This window comes from Mus caroli, unplaced genomic scaffold, assembly GCF_978045245.1.
Source record: "Mus caroli unplaced genomic scaffold, Mus_caroli_1 scaffold_1, whole genome shotgun sequence".
NCBI classification, from domain to species: domain Eukaryota; kingdom Metazoa; phylum Chordata; class Mammalia; order Rodentia; family Muridae; genus Mus; species Mus caroli.
Window position 1 is genome coordinate 54,717,825 of NW_028227256.1, and position 23,797 is coordinate 54,741,621.

Consider the following 23,797-nt stretch of genomic DNA (forward strand, 5'->3'; position numbering starts at 1 on the left):
TGTGAGATTCCTTTATGTTTTACGCATCCCAGGATCTGAGTTCTGCCTTTTGTTTTCTGGGTTTTTTTGTTTTTAAATAGAACTGGTATTGCATACCTAAAATCACCGCCTGTTTGGCAGGTTCTGCCAACAGGGTTTGTGATCCTAATGAGTTATTTCTTTCCCCCTCTTTTCTGGGTAAGAACAATATCCTTGCTATTCAGTCTCCAAATATAGCAAGCAGTTATGATAGAAGAATGTCCTTATGTTAGAAAAGGAGTTGGCATCCTTAGTGATATGAAATGTCCAACTTAGAAAACATGCTTAGAAGGAAAGGCTGCAGGGAGCCAGTGTTGGAGTTAGGTAGAATAGAAACGAATAAACAGAAAACTCAAAGCGAGTGTGTGGTCTGATCAAACATTCTATCCTCTAGCTCTACAAGTATCTGTTGATTTTTTTTTTTTTTTGCTTAAATTTCAGATGTCATTTCTATCACTTCATTAAAATGTCAAGCTGCAAATTCGTTCCGGCCTCTAATTGGGAGCCCAACTTGAATGGAGATGGTGTGGTTGATCATGTGTAATCAGGACCTGTCAGTAGTGGAACAGGGACTTCCTGCTCTAAATGGCTTTTCAATTGTTCCCGGGGAGATGGTTCACCTGGAGAAGTGATTTTCCCCAAGTGTGATGACCCGAGTTCAATCCCCAGAACACATACAGAAGCTGGAAATGGAGGCTCATGCTCCTAACCCTTGCTCTGGTGGGGCCAAGATGGAAAAATCCCTGGGGCTTGCTAGCTAGCCTGGCAAGGTGAACCCATACCATGCTCAGTGAGGTTTTTATCCCAAAAAATAAGGTAGAGAAGTGACTGGAGAAAATATCTTGCCTCTGGGTACACATGCACATGTCTATAAGCACAGACACATACACACACACACACACACACATACACAGAGAGAGAGGGAAGGAAGGAGGGAGAGAGAGAGAGAGAGACAGAGAGAGAGAGACAGAGAGAGAGAGAGACAGAGAGAGACAGAGAGAGAGAGAGACAGAGAGAAAGAGAGAGACAGAGACAGAGAGAGACAGAGAGAGACAGAGAGAGACAGAGACAGAGAGAGACAGAGAGAGAGGAATGAAGGAGAATATGAGTGTGTACTGATTAGTGTACAAGAAAAGCCCTTAGCACAGAGGATGGAAGATGACATCTTCTCCCAAAGAAAGAGCTCAATGGAATGTTCTGGAAGTCTCCCTTTATCTATGGAAAATATACTTCCATAGATGCTCCAAACCATGGAATAATGCCAAACCAAATGTATGTAGTGTCTTCCTATGTGTATAGACCCTTAATAAATTTTAATTTATAAATTATGAGAGATTATTAGCAACAGCTAATAGCAAAAGTAATCTTATTTTTTAAAATGATTTCATTTTATTATTCTGTATATATGGGTGTTTTGTCTGTTTGTATGTCTGCACAGCACATGTATGCAGTGACCCCAGAGATATCAGAAAAGGCCATCAGATCCTCTGGGACTGGAGTTATACATGGTTGTGGGCACGGGGTCAGACCCAGGTCCTTTGGAAGAGCAACCAATGCTGTTAACCTCTGAACCGTTTCACAAGCCCAATTTTAGTGATACGCTGTAATAAGTTGTTCTCTCTCAGAACAACTTCTTGTTCTGTGCTCCCCATTCTTAGGATGTGGAGTGGCATTGTCTCTGTGCTGAAAGGAGGAGAAGATGGAGACACCGTGACCTAGCAATAGAGTCCTGTGCGAGGGTTACTGGATCACGGAGGCTGCAGTGTCCCTAGCTGATCATGGAGATCCAGGACCAGTGATTAATGACAAGACCACATTTGCAGCATGAATACCTGGGATGACTGACATTCTCAGCCAAGGGAGCTCAGGGCGGCATAAGATCCAGACTATTATGAGTTGGTAACTGATGGAATTTTTGCTTTAAAGTTTTTGGAACATGGCTGACCATGAGTGACCAACACTAGAGCAGGAGACTTCACCATGCATTAGTTGTAGCCAGAGTGTGTATAGAACATGTGTTCCTTGACTCCATCCCACCTATGAAACTACAGCTAATAGTCAATACCATTGTAGACCTCAGCACGTCTGTGAGCTTTGACAAATCTCAGTTGGTCCAGATGGTTTTCCATGCACCTCATGAAAGGTAAAATGGATGACCTGGATTCTAAAAGGCAGTTTAGCAGTATGGTCTGTTGTTGTTTTGGGTTCTTTTCTTTTTCCTTTTTTCTTCCTTTTAAACTAGATTTATTGTTTTTTCATGAAAGTTTTATTTCCAAGCATTCAATCCAATGAAATAATTAAGGATATAATGCAAAGATGTTGGCCACAAAGGTTGACTACAGTGCTGTTTACAAAATGTTAAAAAGGAAATTATTTAAACAATAGCAATAGATAAAATAACTATATATACATATATCACGTTACTGACATTTATAGAAATGCTATTTAGGCACCACAGACATAACAGCAGGTAAGTAATGAAACGTTTGTTAGTGTACTATTGAGAAAAAAAATGTTACAGAACCAAAGATGCACAGTGTAAACACATTTTAATATATGAAGGGATTTTTAGGAATAATAAGAGCTTTTAAAGTGATTCACTGGGTGGTAGATTACTGGAATTTAAAATGTTCTTTTATCTGTGCCTTGATTTAAAAAAAAAAGGTACATATGTTGTTTTTCTCCCCACCCCCACCCCCCATACAGCTGAGAACAGTCACAGGCTCCTTCTGAGCTGGGTTTATTCATACATTTTATTTGTTTGTGATATTGTCTCACTGTATTACCCTGGACAACTTGGAAATCACTGTGTAGACCAGGTTGAACCTTAAACCATACCCAGCTTGAAAACATATTTTGGCCAACATGTGGACTGTGATTTTAAGAAAAGTCACTTTGACTTAGCAGAGAGTGCAGTTTTCTTGCAAATCTTCCCTGAACAAAATGAAGACCTTCAATTTATTAGGACACTTATGAGCTCTCTTCCTATTCCCACCCTGGTCCCATTTCCATTCCCATGAGGCTACAACTCAGGGGAGACAAGTTCCCTGAATTACAGATATTCCTATGCTGCCAAGTGATGCAAGCACGTGTTAATAAGGACTCACACTGTTTGTAGACACTCAAACTCTCCAGCTCTGAAATATTATCCCTAATCTTCTGCTTTAAAGAGAGACATTCAGAAGACATAGCTTTCCATCACTTGTTGCTTACCCTGGCTAGTTCACTTTTTTTTTCGGGAACTTCCGGGAAAGGGATGCCTAGCTGAGAACTGCTCAGTGTTTGACGGGAACGTTAGCCATTAAGCAGGAAGCAGTTGAAACCTCAGCAAAAATTCACTCCCACCAGAAAATCAAAGTCCCACCAGCTGGGACCCCTGGCAACCTCTTGGACTCTTCCCTTTGTAGCAAGAAGGCCTCTGTCTGTCCCAACCCATGGACTGGGTTTAGTCAGCAAGGCAAGGCATTGGGTTTTTTCCTCATTAATCATCCTGTGACATTTTCATGGTACTGCAACTCATTTATCCCGTGCCTAAAAACACAACTTCAGAATATGGGCAATGGTAAAAAATATGGTTGCATAAAACACTGTACAAAAAAACCTATTATCTTGTGTGCTAGTTTAAAAACCAGTTCTAAAAGTGTAAATACATAAATTCAGGACGACTTCATGGTGAACACAGAGGCAAGTCATTACAGAACTTGGGCTGGCACACTGGCCCATCCTGTCACCTCTGAAAGAACAGTGGTGGGAGAGTCTTGACCCACAAATAAACCCCATGCCATGACACACTGTGAAGCACAAGAGATGACCCTGCCTTTTCAGGTCCCGGGTTTCGAATATGGCCATTTCCAGGGTTTCTCTCAGTTCTGAAGCTGAGCGGTCTTCAGGGGTCGTTGAGCATTGCCTCTGTTACTGTGAGGGAGGGAAGAGCAATGGCTAGCGCTCTTTTGTGACTCCTCTTCCTCCCATACCCCTGCTGGCCCAACAAGCTGTTGTTTCCTTGTATACTTTTCTTCTTCCTTTTCTTGTATCACTGTGATCACTGTGTAATTTCTGAGAAAATCTCATTTTGACAATCTCTGTATCCTCCAATGTATGATGTACCTTTGTGACTCCTGAGGAAGAAATCTTAAAGACAGCTACTCCCATTATTCTCCAATTTGAAAAGCTCTCCCCTGGGCACTAAATGTCAATTCAGAGAATTCTGCATTTGTTATCATGTCTAACCTAGCCAATAGAAATCTAAGCCATAATTTGAAACAGAGTGATTCTTGCCTGGAGACAGTGGGCTCATAAATATATAGCTTGATTTTTTCCTATAATTTAAGAAGATATTAGGATTTTTAACATATTTTGGAGTATTTCATTCAGTGTCTAAATTGAATATACAAGATTGGGCTGATGTGTGTGCTTGCAGATCTTGCATTTTTAATTGTAGATAGGATATTTTTAATTGAATAATAATTTTAACTGTAGCTGCTGTGAAATAAGTCAGGTTATTACCTTGTAAAAGATTTTACAAATCAAATACTTGTATGTTTAATTTTAATTAGTCTAATTTATAGACTCTGAAATATGTCATTCCTTCTTTGTATATATGAAATATTTTCTTGTAGTAAATATTTAATCTCAATTGGGGGTTTCTACCCCACTTTTGATCATTCAGGTCTCAGATAAAAGACACACAATGTTTATATTTATAATAAGCCTTTATAGTACTAGATTTAGGTAGATATCTACCCTCTATGCTATCAGAATTTACTTCCTCATCAATAACTCCAAGTTATAATTTGCCACATTCCATCTAGGAAGCTCTCCTACCTCATAATATCTTGTCCCCTCTCCATCTTCCCTCTCTCTTCTTCCGCGTGATCTCCTGCCTCCCACCCCAAGCCCAGAAACCAAAAGCCCCCATCTATCTCTCTTCTACCCAGCTATAGGCTGTAGGCATCTTTATTCACCAATCAGGGATAACTTGGGATGCAAGATTACATAGGGTCACCTGAGTCTACTGCAGATTCTCTTGTGCCTGGGAGCAATCAGACCTTGGAAGCCAGTATTTAGCATTGCAATACATAGCAAAAGACCAAACCTCAGCAATATCTGCCTGTTCTCTGCAGTAAGTACAGAAAATTCAACCCAGACAAGTACAGAAGAAGCCACTAACTGCTTGCCCATAGCCTGTTCTTTCTGTTTTTCTTGTAGAGCAGACTTTAAGTCTGTAGAGTAAAGGTGTCTAGTGGAAAGCCTGCTTGCTCTCCCCTCCCTGGCCGTCAGCAATGACCAACACAGAATTTAGGAAACATCTTCAGTGAGAGCTGACTGGGCTATATCCTTCTTTCTTGATTCAAGAACTTGTATCAAGTTCTTTCTTGTCCCTTTCTGAGCTCTACATTATTGTGAGATGATGGAGACAGTGTAGCTCACATTATATTCTTCATTCAAGAGAAATGATCAAGAAAGAGAAAGCTCATTTTTCTCACAACTTAAGCAGAGTCTTACATTTGCTTGTTGTCCTGATGGCCCATTTAGGGCTGCATTCAACCCATAACTGAGACATGTGAAATGAGGTGTCGCTGGGTTCTCTGTGTGGTCATGTAACCTACCCCAGGGCCCTGGTCTTTGGTATCCTCAATGGGTCTCTCAAACAACACAATTACTTCTGTAACAGTGGAAGAAGGACGGATGGATGCTTTCTCAAGCCATAATGCCCTCTCACCACATTTGCCAGTTTCTTGAATCATTGTAGTCACTAGAAGTATAGTTAAACTAAATGCTTGGTTTGTAAAGTTTTATAAACAATGATCTGGCCATCAGATTTGTTTACAGTAAATTAAGTGGAAAGCTGAAAGTGATATCATTAATCCAAATTAGATATCAAAATATATTTCTTTTAGCTTTCCAAAGCAATGTCTTAACAACATGCAGTAAAAATTTCCTTTCTCATTACCTTTCTCCATGTGGCTCTCCAAGAGGATCAAATCAAAAGTTAGCAAACAAACTGTTTCAAACCCACAGCAACTGTATTTTCCAATATAGCTTGCTGATGTAGCAGAGAACATTGTTTCTGAACATAAAGTTGTATAATACATTAGAGCTAAATGAAATTTAAAACGACTTGTGATAAACCCTGAAAATGTAATGCTTTAAAATAGGAATGTCAGCAGGCTGCCTATTATGTAACGTAATACTAGCGTTCTGAGTTGAGATGGGTGAGTTACAGGAGCAATGACAAAAGTGCCGTTGTCTTCCCTCTGCTATGAGGGAGCATGTAAAGGTGATTGATTTTGAAGTGTTTGACTGCAGAGGCATGTTGGGACACATGTTCTGAAAATATTCAGAAGGCCCTCGGTTAGCTTTGGGCAAGGCAACTTCTTGCAGAAAGCGTTACTGAATTTTCAGAATACCTCTTAGCCTTTCTACAGAAAGTCTGATCATGTTGATCCTTTAAACCACAGGGAACGTCCTTAGAGAGTGAACTGGGGAAAGAGTTTCAGGGACTGGGGCTCATCTAACTGGGCTGGGGACAGCTGAGACTGGGTGGAACATGGTGGTGGAATAGAAAGGTAGAGTGATTCCACCATGTGCATGGCCTCAGCTGGACACTGACTTGGTGTGGACCACATTACTGTGTCTCTTGCAGTTGGGCACATGGGAGACTAATGGGAAAAGGTAGTTGATGCATCCAGCTGAGTGCTGTAATCTGCCCCAAGTTTTCAGTACATGCCCATCAGTGTTGGGTCAGAGCTAATCCTTGGAGGAAGGAGGAGAGTGCTGAGATTTTCATCTTACCCCTTTGTTCATTTTAGGGAGGAGTTAACACTACGTTGTGCCTTTGAAGAAGTTATGTGTGGGGTCAGCATCAATGCTGAAATGGAGAAATGGGAGAAATGGGTTTGTGTATAGTAAGAGCTTTGAGCAAGCTCAGGATCTTGTCCTAGACTTTGGGTGCAGACTTGTTACTGTAGCCCACTTGAGACTGTTTCCCACTTGCTACTGAAGGTCTTCAAGAAATGAGCAAAGCCTCAGGCACTTGGCACCCTGTTGACAGCCACTCATGTCCTCATCCTAGGTCTTCTGGAAAGAGTATCTCAGCATCTCAGAGTAACAGGATCCAGTGGCCATGGTCCTTCCGTTACAAATGAGGCCAGGCAAGGAAAAGCGACACAGACTGAGAGTCAAAGTTCCCTGTGTGCAGGCCGTGCAAATGGTGGTGCCAGCCACTAAACAGCATTGCATGTTCTAGAAAGCTACCCTGCTGGTCTCCCAATCAAGTTTTTATCCAGCCACAGAAGGATATTCATTTTTTTCTGCAAATTCAAGTTGTCAGAAGCCACCTATCCCTCCTCAAAATGTCAGTATTTATGAGTTTTTCCACTGTGGTCCCTCAGTTTCTTAGGAGTGATGTCTTCATCTCTCATGTAAGAGGATTCTGAGAGTACCCTCCACCTTAGATTGAGAGTAAGAGAAAGGTGGGGGGAGGGGCACTCTTTGTTCATGACCAGACTTTGTTCCCAGCCTTTAACTTAAAGCCCTCTCTCCGCAGAGCCTCCGTATGGCTGAGCTTCAAGCCTGGTGGGTTTTTCTGGAAAATAAATCATTCTTGTCTCACCAGAGATGGAAAAGGGTGGTTGGCTAGCTGCCCTGAGTAGGGTAGATCTGATACCTTCCCAGGGTTTGGGACAGGGGGACCACATGCTGCCTTCTCTGTATTCTTGATCCGTGTGCCTGTTTCCCAAGAATGTTGACTCAGGTCGCAGCTATTTTCAGCATAAACTTTTCTAATCTTTCCTATCTAGTGGGCTCTGGAAGGAAGCAGAGCTCCCCACACGTCTTCTCACTGCAGGGAGAGCCTAGGCTGAGTGTGGATCTTTGTTTATTGGTTCACTTGCTCCTTTATGCGATGTTAAGGATCTTAGCCTTCAGCAGTACAGGGAAGGAAGTCTCAGCTCATACGGACTAGGAGTTGCCATCCGTGAAGATCACACCAGAAGCTCGGGCACTGCCAAGAGCCTTCAGAAAAGAAAACAACAACAAAAAGAATCATCTCACGTTTTGTGTTATTACGGAAAATTAACCTCACAGCATGGCTCACGATCATATTTATGAACATGTTTTGAGAATGAAGCGTACTGCAATGCAGTCCAAGGGTGAAAATCAGGGTGTTTTTCCTTTGGATCCCAGCACTCACAGGTGGGAGCCACAGGCATCCCTGTGAGTGTTTGTGTTTTCAGCTTCATAAGCAGCAAGGGAAAGCTGTCCTCCAAGTGTGTTCACACTGGGAACAAATGTTTGCTAAGACTTAACGTATGGGGGATGTTTGCAGTAAAAGCGTCCAAAGTAAAAAGAAAGCTCTTCAAAATCCTAAGAATTAAAATTAAGTGAATTTACACATTTATTTTGCCAAGAACTATTTTTTTTCACAAAAACATAAATACACAAGCTTGTCAGTAACTTTTCCCCAACACCTGATATATTTTTGTTACCACTGCATTAGTCCTTGTATAATTGTTACCAAAGGGATTCATCTAATACAATATTCAGAGTTGATGGTTGATTTACATAACTTTAAGCTATGAAGGATGGGACAGTAAAATTTTTATGTTTGCCACCCCAACAGTAGTGAAGGGTTATTGATTGAGTCTTTATTTTGAGGCAACCTCAGATCCACCTTGAACTAACATGATGAGCACGGCAGTAACAGGGACTTCAATGTAAATCGTTCTCTCTGCCTCCTTATTCTGGAGACATTAGATTCTGGCTTTCTTACAGGTTTGGTAATAAATGCCCTGCCTCTAGGCACAGTCTTAAGAGTGTCAAAGCTCCATTTGCCATTTCAGCTCCATCATATCGACCTAATTCTGTATTCAGCTGATGGCTGCTTGCCTACTAATGAATCCTGGCCAGGCTATGTATCCTCTACAGTCTTTTTTAAAGATATATTTATTTATATTTACTTTATTTATATGAATGTTTTGCCTGTATGTATATAAATGCAACATGTGCATGTGTGGTGCCCATAGAGGCCAGAAAAGGTTGTTAGATACCCTGGAACTGGAATTACAGACAGTAGAAAGTACCAGTGTGGGTGCTAGAGACTGGCCCCACCTCCTCTGCAAGAGCCGCAGTGCTCTTATCCACTGAGTCATCTCTCCAGCCCCTCGTCAGTTGGCTTGATCACCTTCCTACCCTATGTACTTTTCTGTGGGAACTAAAGGGGGCTGCAGGGGAAAGAGGGGGGAGGAGAATAGCCCAGGTCAGGCCAGAGTTCCTCCTATGCTCTGGGCAGGCAGCCTCGGGAGGGCTACCAGATGCTTTCCACTAGGCCAAGGGTGGACATCTAAGCCACTGACCTCACTCAACAGGGGGTGGACAACGGGCAGCCCCCGACCAGGCCCCCCAGTGCTACACCCTGTAGCCCTGGGGTTAAGGGAGAGAGGGCATAGGGAGAGAGGTCCCCACACAGGCGAGAGTCTGGGGCCTTGATGAACAAAGACAGCCTATGGTTTTAGAGCTTTATTATAGAGAGGTAGGGAGAAAGAGAGAAGGTGGAAAGAGAGAGAGACTGGCCATGGCCAAGAGGAGAGAAATGGGAAAGGAGAGAGAGAGAAGAAAGGCTAGAGAGGAAGAAGAAGAGAGTGAGAGTAAGAAGAGTGTAAGAGAGGAGAGTAAGAGGAGAGGAGAGGGGAAAAAGAGGAGTAAGAACAAGAGAGCAAGAGAGCGAGGTGGGGCCAAACAACCCCTCTTATGGTATGCTGTTATCTTTACTGTTGCTAGGTAACTGGGGAGGAGTCTAGCCTGAAGGTCAGAAGCTTGGGACATTGCCTATGTGACTACTAGTCATGCTTCTCCTGAGGGGGATCTGGGGGCAGTAACTTCAGGAGCCAGAGTTCCAGGAGACATGAGAGAACTCCTTCTGTCCCATGTAGGTGAATTATCACCACTGGGTCCTGGGGTTCAGACCTCAGCTCGACTGGAGACCAGACTGTCTTTGTATATCCCAATGCTCCACATTTTTCCATTTCAATGTACATCTCAATTTTGTCTATACATGCTTGAACAAAAACTGGAGACTACAAATAGGGTCATGGGCCTCATCTCTTGTACATATTTCACTCTGGGACAATGTCTCCTGGCTTAGAACCAAGAGAAGCACTTGTTTCATTTGTGTTTTGAATTTGTTTTCTTGTCTGGACAAACTGATGATTTAAGAACTATAGAAAAACCTAAAATGAGCTTTTCAAGTTCTCTATAAAATAAAATATAAAGGGATTTAGGTTTGAAACCTCTGTATAGCCAGCAAAGGCTAAGAGATAAAGAAGGGGAGAGCTAAGCAGTATTTTTCTCTCTGTTCTAATCATTATCTAAGATGCCTAGCTTAACATGTCACCCACACACTGTCTATTGATCCGTCTCTCAGGCTTGTGCACAGGCATCTCATGATCTTCTTGTGTATCTCCTGCTTTTTAAAGAGCCTTTGGCTTTAAATAGTTAGACTTAGTGGTAGGGACCCTCAGCGTCTTTTCCCCATGGCCCTTTCCCTCTGTCGTTGGAGAGGAAAGCATTCTTAATTTCTCCGTCTGCGTTGATGACAGGAACAGCCAGCTGCAGGGTCACTCGGGGCTGGCAGACCTGAATTCAGAACTTGAGTCCCCAGACAGTCCAGCTCCTGTTCTGCAGTCTGGTGGGCCAGGGCAGCAGAGAAGGTTAAAGGGTAACGAATTCCTCTAGGTCGCTATAAGAACTACATTCCAAGTGGATTCACAGCACAAATCCATGTATTTGAGGGGGGATGGACAAGTGGGGGAGGGGTAGACACGTACAGTTACACAAGCACAGTCATCTAAGGAGCTTTCCTGGGTGTTCTCAAAGCCATATCTAATTGCAGCTGCTAGCAAGAGGATCTCCATGCAGTGTACAGTTCTTTAGAGCTTGGAGCATTCTTGTTCCAAGGATACCCTTCCCACTCTGCTCAGCACTACTGTACAATTACAGCTGGCCCATGTCAGCGTCCTTCCTGATCAAAGTACAGATGATGTTTTCCAAATATCTCCATTCCAGACTTTTCAACCTAGGGGAGCAAAGGAATGAGGTTGGAAAAGTCTAGCCTGGAAACCACATCAGAGGACGGTTGTGGAAAAGGAAACTTGGCCCCGTTTAAACCTTGCTTAAAGCAGCAAAATCGCTCCATTGAAATGTAGGGTCTTGATTGCACAGCTCAGAAGGAGGCCCCCTGTCTATGCTCCAATAGATGATTTTGGTGAATCTTAAAGGCAATGCCATTGCTGTCTGCTAATCAAGGGCCAGAACCAGCCCACACACATCTGTCTCTCTCTCTCTCATGTTGCTTGTTATGAAAAAGGGGAAAAAAAACCCTCAGAAAAAAAGAAAAAAAAAACCCTCAGCTTTTTAAATGAAGTCACTACCACTACAGAAAACATGAACAAATGGAGGTGGGTCCCAGATAGTTTCATTCCCTATAAACCCGTTTCTATCTTCCTCCCACAGTAGATGTGATGACCTCCCCCGTAATTTTTAGACTTTAAAATATAACCATGTTTGTCTTGCCATATCACCTCTTAAAGGAAGAAATCTGTCTCCATTTAGCTTATTCCCTGAAGTAAATGGGACAGGGATGGAGAAGTGGGGCTACTGGTGTTTTGCCATTCAGACCAGCTCCCATTGTCCTTGAGAACTAAATATACAATTAACTGTATTCAACAATGACTATTGTACATACTGAATAATAGTTCTAAAATAGAAATAGTCACTATTATTGAGGGGAATTTGCCTTTGTAAGGGACACATTTCACAAGGCCTATGGTAAAGATACTCAGTCCATAGTCTCATACCCTGTCCATAGTAAGTACTCTTTCTGGATGTCAGTAGAGGCTTAAGTGAAATTAAACATTTACCTAGGGAGTTTGTTTGTTTTGAAAACAGTTGCTTCAGAAAGGCATTTTGGAGCTGACCTAAGCTTAACTAATCATGTACAATTATTTGCCTATGTCCATAATTTTGACAGTGTGACTCATTAGCTCAGACCTTGCTTTCCACCCCATGAAGGAACAGATGCATTGGCTAAAGCCAATCGTTTCTGTGCAAACTCTGTTCTCAGTGGGAAAGTATGTTGGGGATGCTTGCTTTTGTACAATGGGATGACTTCGACCTTTGCCTACATTTCTTGATGGATAATGACAATCACTGGTAAAGAATTGGGAGATGCTTCACTTACTGACTTCACTCTTGGGCCTCACAAGCCCCCACCGGACCTGAGATTGATTACTGCAACAAGTCACGAGGGTTCTTGTTGCTCCGCTGCCCTCCCCTTTGGATGACAGTTTGTAGGAAATACACAGAGCTTTTGCTTCTGACTGCGTTTTTAAAGTACTTTCTGGGTATGCACAGGAAAATACTTTCAATTCAAGAGAAAACAGCCATGAGTGTGTTCCTTCTTTGCTTGTAACTGAACAAACCAGCTCCCAGCAACAAAGGTGCACCTTTGACGTCTTGCCGGGGTTGTGTTTCGTAGCTAAACATGACATTTAGGAAATGTCAGCTGTGAATGACTTTTTAAAGAATGATTGTAAAGTCTGGTTGGATATTCCTACAATTTCAGACTTACAAGAACTTGACAAACAAGTTTCCCGTCGACATAATAAAAGGCTGCCCCCTCCCTCTCAGTGCTGATAACCCTTTCATCTTTCTTGCTTCCCTTTCCACATCTCCCTGTGGCAGCGCTCCACTGTCAGCCCTGGAGCTCTGCTATGCAGACTCTGGTAGGGAAAGTCAGCATTTCTTGTAAATAGCTATGGAAAGTAGACATAGTTAAAGGGTGCCCTCGGGTATAGGTCCTAGGTAAGAGCAGGTATGGACTGCCAGGGTCTCTTTTCCTAACATGTTGTAATTCTTTTGGACTTAAAAATAACTTTCTATAAAAAACCAGGTGTTCATGAAAGAGAAAAAGAAAAAAATCCCCCTTTCATTGAGGTGTTCATATTCACTGGGTCATGCTAATGACCACACCTACACACACAGACACATGCCTGACCACATATCAGTACATAGGTTCATCAGTTTATATGTTCATTGTTTATAAAAGATTTTTCCATGGGTATTTGGTCTTTGTTGTTACTTTACAAATGATGAAAATGGTGCTCAGAGAACATGATATATGCCAGTTGCTAAAAGCAAGCCTGGAAGCTCCAGCTTTAAATCCTAAACTGTGGCCTGCTTCCGTGCACTGCATTGTGCAGCCATTGTGCCTCTTTAAACAGAGAAGCAAACACACTTGCACATGACTGACAAACAGAATATAACTCAGGGAATCTCAAGCCATGTCCAGCTCTAATGGTCGGCAATCTTACAAGATCCTTGTATATGAAAGGTTGGGAATTAGACGAGTGTTGGGCAGAGTTCTTCCTTTATTTCTAGTTCTTTAGACTGAGATTATTGTATGAACCTACACAACACACTAAAACTTGTCTATTAGACTTCCCACCGTAGGGCTGGGGAGACGGCTCAGTGGTTAAGAGTACTTGCTGTACAAGCACAGGGAGCTGGAGTTGAGTCCCAGGCACCCAGTTAAAAGCTGATCATAGTTGTCGGTGCCTGTGAATCCATCATGGAGGGGGGCGATGTTAGGATGACTGGCACCGGTGGATGCTGGGAGGTTCCTGGCCTGCTAGCCTAGCCAAACCACTAAGCTTCAGGGGTTAGGACACTGACTCAGGGGGGATGAGCTGGGGAATGGCAGAGGAGGATACACACTGTTCCTTTCTGGTCTCTGCATGTGTGTGCATCGGAATGCTACCCCCCACACCCCACACATGAGGACACACATTGCCTGCACACATGCATCACACACACACACACACACACACACACGAGTGTTCCTATTTATATTCCTATTTACAGACTGACTTAAGCCCACACTAACAGGGTATTTATACCTGTGATTTTGAATGACTCACCCAGTTTTTTTCTTGGTAAGCGAGCGTTTCTTATCAATGATGTTTTATTGGAATTCCATACCAGAAAGCAAAGCTCATTAAATATCTTCACGTGGTAGCCTTTCTGATGAGAGTCTAGGTAGCATAGTTCTGAAAGTGATAGCGTGCAGCCAAGCCCACTGCGCACGCGCATTGCGTAGGTCTGTTTAAGGAGTAGTGATGGCATCACACACTGCCCTGAAGACAACAAGAGAGCAATGGCAACATCAGAGGGGATGTAGAAGCACCATAGCCTGAGATAGAAAATTCTCACATCACTTTCCATAAATCCAGAAGTAAAAATGGTTGCCAAAAAAAAAGGTGTTAAGAATTATACGTTTTTAGCTTAGAAAGAGGGGAAAAAATAAATGATCACTAACATTACCTTTTTTTCCCCTCCCAAAGTATAGAAACTGTTTCCATTATCTGAGGCTATGATGCATGCTCTGAATGAGATGAAGTGAGGGAAATGGAATTATACAAGTGAATGATAAATTTGTTATCAACTGACTTAATAGAGATAAAAATCTGAATGCCTCTTGATAAAGAACTTGCAGAGCCTTAATAATCGTGAAATTGTCATCGTCTAGGATGTAGAAGAATTTTGTTATGATAAAAAAAAAACTATTGCATCGTGCCCACCTTCACAGATGCCTAACTTCATGAGTTTCATCTTCAGTTTGGGTTGGGCTTCTCTCAGCCATGTACTTATCCGTCTGATCTGCCTCTCGGGAGAGACCACTGCAGCCCAAATGGCGCTTCTTCACACTAGCAATAGGACCGAGATTTGGGTTCTGCTGCAGTCTGTCACATAACTGGCTGGCTAAGAGAACTACTGAGAAGTAAGGCCACACCCACCATCATGAAAAGCTGTCCTGACACATGGGCACTGGCAGGAGTTTGGAGGGTCAGGCCCGAAGCTCTGCGTCTCCCTGTCTTTGGAGACAAGCAGGAGTTACAAAGACCAATGATTTCTGCCTTTGGGGGGGAAAACATAGTGAAAAGAAAGCAATTATTCACATCATGTGCTTTTTGTTATTCTTGTCAAATGCCCATTTTCCTTAGTTGAAACAAGATTTGAAAAGACAACCCAGGATCAAATTCCCCTCTCCACGATTCAGCTCTCCCTAGTTAGGCGTCAAAACACAGTGGTATTTTATGTGGCAAGAACAAGAAAAGCTATTCTCATTTCACATCGACTGAATATAGCAACTAGGTTTAGATCCGTTCTCATATAAGTAGACCATCTGAATACTCTCTGGGAAACGTCTCTGGGGCTTGAAGTCTCCGCGGTTACTTTAGAGCATGGGTGGACGTCTCCTGGTATTTTGGAGATGTCACCCTGAAGGATGACAAACAAGGTCAATCCATTTGTAGCTGAAGGCACCAAAACACAGTTGCTTAACCGCTGACACAGAAACAACCCTGCCCTCACGTGGAGCAGTGTTGCTGCCAGTTGCCAAGCACTCTGGCGACACTGGTGTCCTGAGAGCCTCACAAGCCCACTAAGCGAATGAGCGGTGTGGTCTGGATTAAATCAGATCTGCCTCCAAGTGAAGCGGTGGCGATAGCCAGCAGGCCAGACGGCAGGTGTATTTTCTGCAGAACTCTATTTGGAAAGTAAGCTTTGGTCAGATGGAGACCATTTGCAGAATAAGTCGCTGAAGAATCTAGCACACAGCATCTGAAAACTAAAGTGTACAGGCACAGGCCCATTGTGTGACTGCACCAATCAGCCTCTCGATGGGAAGGCCTGGGTTTCCTTAGCTGCAGCACACTTATGACCTAATGTTCTCAGTCCAGCTCAGCATTACCCAGTCAGGTTACCCCACAGATAAACCTCAAGCCAGAAAGTACTATGAAGGTCACATACAGGAAAAATCTGACTGAACTGGCTCACAGATTTCCTCCTGGTCTTTATCTGGTAGGTGATTAGAATATTTGCTTACACTCAGAAACCCAGCACACAGTCATAGCACACACACAAAGGGAATGGCCCTCCCACCCTGCTTTCAAGGCAGAACAGCATCAAAATTGCTCCTTCCAGCAAACCTTGAGAATGTGTCCCATCTCCTGTATTAAAGACTTGATCTTTGGGAGGCAGGGCAAACTCCAAGCTTTTAAGAAGGGACAAAGAAACATCAGCTCATACTGAGATTACTTGTCATAGAAAACCAGGATAGACACTTCCAGAACTCACTTAGGTTGTGATTTTAGCACAGGGTAGGATCATCTGGCATCTGAGACAGCCTCTGCCTTCATCCTTGGCTGGCTAGCAAACCCTTGTTGGGTCCATTAGTGGATTCCCACGTCCACACTTTCTTCACTTGATGCTTTATCTAGTAGACTTCTGAGCCACGCTAATCAAACCAAACCTTTCTCTCCACAATGCGTATTGATTTCCATCTGATCTTTATAAAATATTGACCTGATTTTGCTTTTAACTTTAAATGTCCAGTGAATCCCTATTGTCCTAGAGCAAAACCAACCTGAGATTTCTCTGTTTCAGTTTTGCTCTACAGGATGAAACCAAATTCCACTCTCTTCCAGTCACTGACTTTGTTGCCTGTTATTCTCCAGCACATTAGTGGCCTTGGCAGTGATGGAAGCCAGGCTCTATCCAATACCTGTCCATAGGTCTGCTCTTGAACAAGGTGTTTCAGAATGAGTCTCCCCTGGAATGTCTTCCCTCTTTCCTTCTGTCTCTGTAAGCCCAGCCCATTCAGCTGCTACTGACTGTTGCACACTCTAGATCAGACAGTGCATCTGCCACTCAAGTGCAAGCTGCTTGGCAGTGCGCAGGGACGGGCTCAAGGCATGGCATGGCCTGATGCCCCTTCAGTGCCTCTCTGGACTACTCTAATCCTCAGAAGTTCCTCGCTCAGCTTCTGCAGCACATTTATAGTCTGGACCAGAGGCCTCCCGGATAAGTGTAAGAAAATCAGTGGTCTGCCATAAGAATACACCAGCACGTACACTGGCACTTTTCAATTTCTATTTGAATAATCTTATAAAGTATCAGACATGTTCATACTGAAATATGTATTTGACATTTATAAATGACATGTACATAGTGGCCCCTCCATTCTGTGGGTTTGACCAGCTGTGGATCAAAAATAACCAGAAAAAAAAGCCTGCTGAAATTGTATACATTTCTTTTTCTTTTGGTCTTATTCTCCAAATAATACAGTGTAATAATTTTCTACATAGCATTTATGTTTGTTATGTGGTTTAGCTAATCTAGATGATTTAATGTATATCAAAAACTCAATATCTTATATGCAAATACCAAATTATTTTATATAAGGAACTTGAGAATTCATAGATTTTGGTATCCTGGGATGACTAACTCACTGATACTGAATCACTGGAACATACTGAATGATTCTCTCTCTCTCTCTCTCTCTCTCTCTCTCTCTCTCTCTCTCTCTCTTTTGTGTGTGTGTGTGTGTGTGTGTGTGTGTGTGTGTGTGTGTGTGTATTCCATGTGCAATCACCATAATTAGTGGAGCAAATGGTCGAAAACTGCGGAGCCTCAATGTCAGAACCATTTCATTGGAGTTTCAGGGAGTCTCACACCATCCATGAATGAGAAATTATTTAGCGATGTCCACACAGTGGAGAAAGCAGGCGAGAGGAGACCAGAGTCCCAGTTTTGTGCCTGGCAGATGCTTTACTAGAAGATGTGGCTTCAGAGCAGGGTGGTCCTAAAGTCCCTTCCCAGAGGGGGACATAAGCAGCCTCTATCCCTCCCCCTAAGCCCTAACAGTAAACCAAGGCGTGACTCTACCTAAGTTCTTCCAGGGGAACCAATGATGACTCTACCTGAACTCTGTCAGGGGAACCGATGATGAAGTTTATTGAATGAACTTCCTTACAAAGCATAGGTGAGGGGTTATTACAGGAGTGTAGGTGCACCTCCCCTGAAAGGCCACACCTACAGAACCCATCAGAGATGATGGCTTCCCATATCCCTGATGTGGGAGCACATGAATGGAGTTTCCTTCCAAGTCTTCTGCAGTCTATATACTGTAGCCGTTCCCCCAGGCCCTGTGCTGTTAAGGGTTAAGGGCAACCAGATGTGAACAGTTAGCGAGCTCAGGTGAGATATTCTCTTACGAGGTAGTTCTGCTTCATCAAAAAAACCGACTCTCTAAGACGGTGGTGGTTGCTTGGTGTAGAGAACAGTCATACACAACATGGGGCCAGGAAGATTTGCAAAGACTTTATTTACCCTTGCACTGGGCAGATGAGTCGTGGACACAGAGGCCAATCACACCCCCTTTCTACTTCTTTGTCCCTGAGCAGGTTCAGAACCTGTACCTCCCAAACTACTTTAAGGCCAAGAACAAGTGAGACAGGCTCAGGCTCAGGCTTTGCTGTCAAAATAAGAAGTGATTTAGTGGAGCGTGTCCAGTTTATCTTTTCAAACACACCTATGAATTAAGCAGGAGCAATTGGTAGCTGGAACTCAGCAGTACCCCAGTGATGTGCTTTCTTTCCTGGTAAGTAATCCTGCTCTGCTTCGCTTTCATTGCATTCAAATATATTTGCCCCAAACAAAGGACACTATTTCTCTTCTCAAAAGAACTAACAGAATGTACAAAGCCCAGGGTTAGAACCAACAGACTTGTGTTCAGCGAAGATCTATCCATTCTGAAGCCTGAGACTCCTGCTATTTGATGCCCCCCGGTGTGTGTGTGTGTGTGTGTGTGTGTGTGTGTGTGTGTGTGTGTGTGCATACAGGCACATGAGCACATGTATGCATGCCTGTGAACACCCCTGTCTATATGTATGCCTGTCTTCAACAGGGCATAACTGTTAATCATTATTTGAACACACATTCTGAAGACCCTCCCTAGCTCCATCCCTATCCTATTCCTGCCCATGTATACACATCTAGACACAAATATGTACCTACTGTCTCCACCATTGCACTCTGCAGACTCTGGCAGTGTAGAATGGACATGGTCACATGAAACAAAATGCAGAGAAACAGAACCCTTGTTTCTAGATACTGGAAAGCAAAAGCAGATGCAGTGTGGGGGAGGGGGAGAGGAACCGGGATAAGAGAAGGAGGGTGACAGGGTGAGAGAAGATTTAAAACAAGAAGCCCAGGCCCCTACATGAAAAAGCTTTCCTGAGGCCACCTGCCCTCTCAGGAAAGAGCTCCACTGTTGTAGAAAATGAAAATCTATCCAGTTAAAAATATCTACAGAGGACTCAGTAGCTGAAGTGATGAAGTATGGGGTCAGAGAACTTACTCCGTGTTACACTATTTCCTTACCACTGTGGAAGAGATGGTTCACCACCACGCTTTGTAGGGAGTAGGAATACTCACTTCATAACCCAGCAAGCCAGTCCTCTGCCATCACATGACTGTTTGGGGATATGCATTTCTCTGTATTGTCTCTGATTTTTCACACCCTGCTTTCATGGTGGAAATTAAATACAGGGATTACTTGATGTTTACCGTGGGTCTCTGTATATTTATCCCAAAGATTTAGCTTTTCAAAAGACTCTAATGGTAATTCAAAAATCAGTACCTTGCCATATAATCCATATAATCTCTTCAGAGTGTCTAGATGTGTATATACAGACATTGAGGGCATCCAGCCTTGTCCAAAGACTCGTGAATGCTGGAAATCCAAGGAAACTGGTGTGGGAAATTTTGGAGTTAAATATTGCTTGGGATATTGATTTTGGTTTCTGTAACAGAAGATCAGAGAAACAGAAACCTTAGTCTAAAAACAAGTGAGCTGGTCTCTCTATAGTATAATAGGCCAGGCGCTCGATGGGGACAGCCCCGTGGCGATTGGGGCTCAGACTTACAGTTTTGTCAGCTGCTGACCTCACTTTCTGGCTTCCATTTCAAAACCTTGCCTCACATCACTGCAGGGGAAGACCTAAAAGAAGTGGGATGCCCTTCTAAAGGTGCCCGGAACCCTGCAAATCACTTCAGCTCATGTTCCCTTGGCCATCACATGCTGCCTGCCCTGTTGGGGTCGCATGGGGACTGGGAACTATGGTTTTGTCCTGGGTAATGCCTTCTAGTTGTTGATAAGCCAAACCAGATTCTATTCCATGGAGAAGAAGAAAGAGGGATAGAGCAATTAGGGGTTGAGGAGGAAAGAAGACATTGAAAGCCTGGGTCTCTGCACAGAAGGCAAGAATAAATATTGGGACAAAAGGTCACTCTGCTTGCAGCTTTGCTGGCTGGGCAATGAAGCATGTTTTGACTGCAAGTTCAGTGAAGGGACTTAAAAACAGAGCAGCAGATGCCTTAGGATCTAAAGTAGGCGTTACAAATGTGTGTGTCTCAGCTCTCTACGCTTGTGACAAGATAGCCTCTTTCCCCATTTAAAAAAAAAAAAAAGATCTGAGGAGCTAGGTTAGTCCACCTGCAAAGTGCTTGAGTGTAAGAGTAAGGATCGGAGTTCAAGCCCTAACTCCCCACATGTGAAAACCCAGTCAAGGCAGTGTGAGTTTATAATCCTATTGATGAGATGGAGACCGAGACGGGATTCCTGAGGCTTACTGGCCAGCCAGCCTAGCTAATTAGTGAGCCCCAGGTCCCACCAAAAGACCCTGTGTGGACCTAGATTTTCAAAACCTACTTTTAATAAAGATTCTTAAATGGTTTAACCTCTGTTCTGGCCCACCACCCACCAGAAAGGTTATTAGGGTATAGGAGTAGTGGACCTGTTTAGAGATAGTTCTTTGAAGCAAATCCAATTTTCGTTGTCAGGATCTATTCTAGTAGACCAGTTCAGTAGTGTCGGGATAGAAAACTTGTCAGCAGCAGTGCCATGACCCAGGAGAAACAGCCAGGCCTCCGCCGAATCGGCACAAGTCAGCAGGAGCAACCAGGACCAGCAGGGATGCAGTGAAGAGGAAGCATCATCGCAGAGCTAGCTATGCAAGCCCCCATCACAGTCCGTTGAGTCTATTTATACTCCCTCCAAACATCACATGTCCTGCCGTGGGTCTTTCCTCAGCCAAACACAATGTGAGTCTGTCTTGGCAAAACTCCACATAACTGTATCAGCTGACATCACTCTGCCAATTGGCCCAAGTCTGCAGAAGTGGCAAGAAGCTGCCAGAACACAACCAGAAGTTTTTGGGTGTGTTTCTTTCTGTGAAGTCACGACAAAAGATGACCATTAGGGAATGGCAAGGCGTACCAATGCCACCCAGTGTGTCCACCTTCTTAACATCACGCATCCATTCACCTGTGTTTGCTTTAGCAAAACATCCTTTCCCCTGTGTTTGCTTCAGGAAAACACTCCTTCACATGTCTGCCCCACCAAAACATTATTTGGCACAACTGACATTTTCCAAAGAACACATAGGTTTCCACTTCAACCCTGTCTTGAATCAAGAAACAAATAATTTAGAGGAAAAAAAGAAGAAGAAGAAGAAAAGGGATGGCTCCTGAGAAATGACCCCTGAGGTTGCTGCCCACATTGGCACATAAGCATTCACATGTGCACACACAGGGGTGGGGCGGGCAGGGGGATTCCCGCAGGTACCTATTGCTACTATACAGTCAAATCAAAATAGAGTTTCCAGGTGACATTTTGAGACTCACTAAGTTCTGTTTAAAACTAAGGTCCCATCTTCATGTGTGATTCCAGGCCATACTAACCTTGCTGCCCCTTGACCCATACCCTCCTCTGAGTCTAGGCTCCACTTCCATGAAAGGGACTGTAAACAGACTTGAGGCTCATCATGATCACAATTAAGCTTTCAGTGCTGGTGAATGAAAAACTTGTGGTTAAAAAAAAAATGTGCTACTGCTCCTCACACCGTATTGTGAATTGTGCATCTCTTTAAGGAATGTCTGCTCTAGGAAAATAACCATAAAAAGACCCTCTGCTTCCTCCAGTGCTGTAGAAGCCCCATCTGGGGACTGTGTTTGTTTACTTGATTAGCCAAGCGCTATTCCTCATTAATGTCTACATTCATTGTCTTCAGTTATTTTTCTGCTTCCCATCTCACCCAGACAAGACCAACCTGGATTTTGACAGTCGGGCTGATTTTTATCTGTTTAAGCTGCTGGAAGCAAAAATCTGATTTTTCCCCTTACTTTGGTTATTAGGAAAAGCAATAAAAGCAGGATGTAATTGGATCAAGGATATCTATGATTTTAGCTAGGAACAAGTTAATATATAGCTCCACCTTCATACCGGGTTAATTTCAGAATCTAAGAAGTATTAAAAGTTCCATGTACAAGTGTGATTCTGAGCTGGCCATTTACTTGATGTACAAATGCTAGTATTTGAGCACTGTGGAAATAATCTAATAGTGGCTGCTGGCAGGAGTTGAGTGGTTAATACAGACCTTTTCTTCCCTAGGTCCTGTGGTCAGAGCTGCAAGCCCTGGTGAGTCCCGCTGCATCTACATGGCTGGAACACAGGAAACCGGAGCTTCGGCGAGCAAGTAAATAATCTCCGCTCACTTTGGTGTACCGTTCCATTCAGATAGATTATGTGTTCTGAACAGGAGTGGTGCTGTCCCCAAGGAAATAAAAACTGGTAGGGAATAGAAAAACCAGCCATTGTCATTAAGGTTGGAGAGAGGCCGTCGGAGATGCAGTGTGATGGGTTCGAAGGGAGAAGAAAGATGGAGTCATAGGCTAAGGGCAGTAGCAGGTAGAGGCTTGAACATAGGAAAGCTATGGTTCCTTAGGGAAGGGACTGTGAGCTTCTGGATGTTTCAACTGATTTGTGACAGCTTCCCTAGGGAATGTACATCTCCAGTTCTCTGTCCTGCTCTGTGCAACCAGACTGAGTCATGTCTCCAGTGTGTTGTGGACACTGGGTAGAGTAGCTCACAGAAGTGCTGGAGGAGAGAGCGAGGTGTTCCTATGTGCAGAGTCTGAGCATGAGCACGCATCGGGGCTGCTGGTGGTGTCAGTGCTCTAGTTAGGTCTTATATTGGCCTTGACACTTCAAAGGAACTTTGCAGATCTCTTCTCAGATCTCTGCATGTTCTGTTGATTTTGTAATTTCCAGAATACATTTTTCTGGAAAGTTCCTTGCGACACCTCCCATGTACTTTTATAAATGTGTTTGCAAAGCAATTGTCCTTTTCCATTTGGAGAAGTTTCTGGCAATGTGTTGGGGTGTATGGAGAGGTTGTGGATGGATGAAGCAGAGGTGTGAAGAATTCGTCTGTAAGGACCCAGGTAAGGGAGCAGAGTTCCCAGGGGAGGCTGCCCTTTCAGAGCAGGAGTTACTAAGCCAAGACCTGGCTGGCTAAGAAAAATAAACTGTGAATTTTTCTATTAAATGATGGGAAGTTCTTGTAACTCAGAGAGTCTCTGAAAAAGGAAATGATTCACAGCCTTAAATCCATTGACTTACCTGTGGCCAGTGGTGTCTTTGAAGCACAACCTGGGGCAAATGAGCTGAAGGTCACAGAACTGTCTCTGCTGAGTCACATTTATACAACTTTGTACCATCAGAAAAAGAAGCCAGCACTACAGGCTCTCTACTGCCCTAATGCTAATACTGTGTGAGTTTACATGCCATCTTCTAATCTTTGAAGCAATGTGAGACAGCGGGAGATAGGACTTCCCTTATCTGCAGCCAATAAGGGCTCATGGAAGGTGGTACCACTGCAGGCCAGGCTGGAGCAGCAGTCCAGCAGTGTGCAGAGTTGCTGCTGATCAACAGCCTGTGCAGGACCTTCCAGTCCAAAGACAAGTGTTGAACAGTCCTCCATACACTGGACTCTCTGAGCTCAGAAATGTCTAGACTAATAGTTTTGATATAGGTGCT

At 43.5% G+C, this 23,797-nt stretch overlaps 1 protein-coding gene across 7 annotated transcripts in view; it reads left to right on the forward strand.

Annotated features, from left to right (window-relative positions):
- The window catches only part of Spats2l (spermatogenesis associated serine rich 2 like), a 179,999-nt gene that overhangs the window by 34,859 nt on the left and 121,343 nt on the right, over positions 1 to 23,797 (forward strand). For 3 of the 7 annotated variants that reach the window (XM_029481286.2, XM_029481241.2, XM_021157675.2), the window contains exon 3: positions 22,370 to 22,454. The exons of 1 other annotated variant lie outside the window; for it this stretch is intronic. In XM_029481286.2, coding sequence (XP_029337146.1) covers positions 22,417 to 22,454 — 38 coding nt within the window. In that variant the 5' untranslated portion in view covers positions 22,370 to 22,416. Of the gene's footprint in view, positions 1 to 1,733; positions 1,918 to 2,139; positions 2,162 to 22,369; positions 22,455 to 23,797 lie in introns of those variants that run through there. 3 more of the 7 variants (XM_029481244.2, XM_085837471.1, XM_029481235.2) reach the window with 3 other exon arrangements.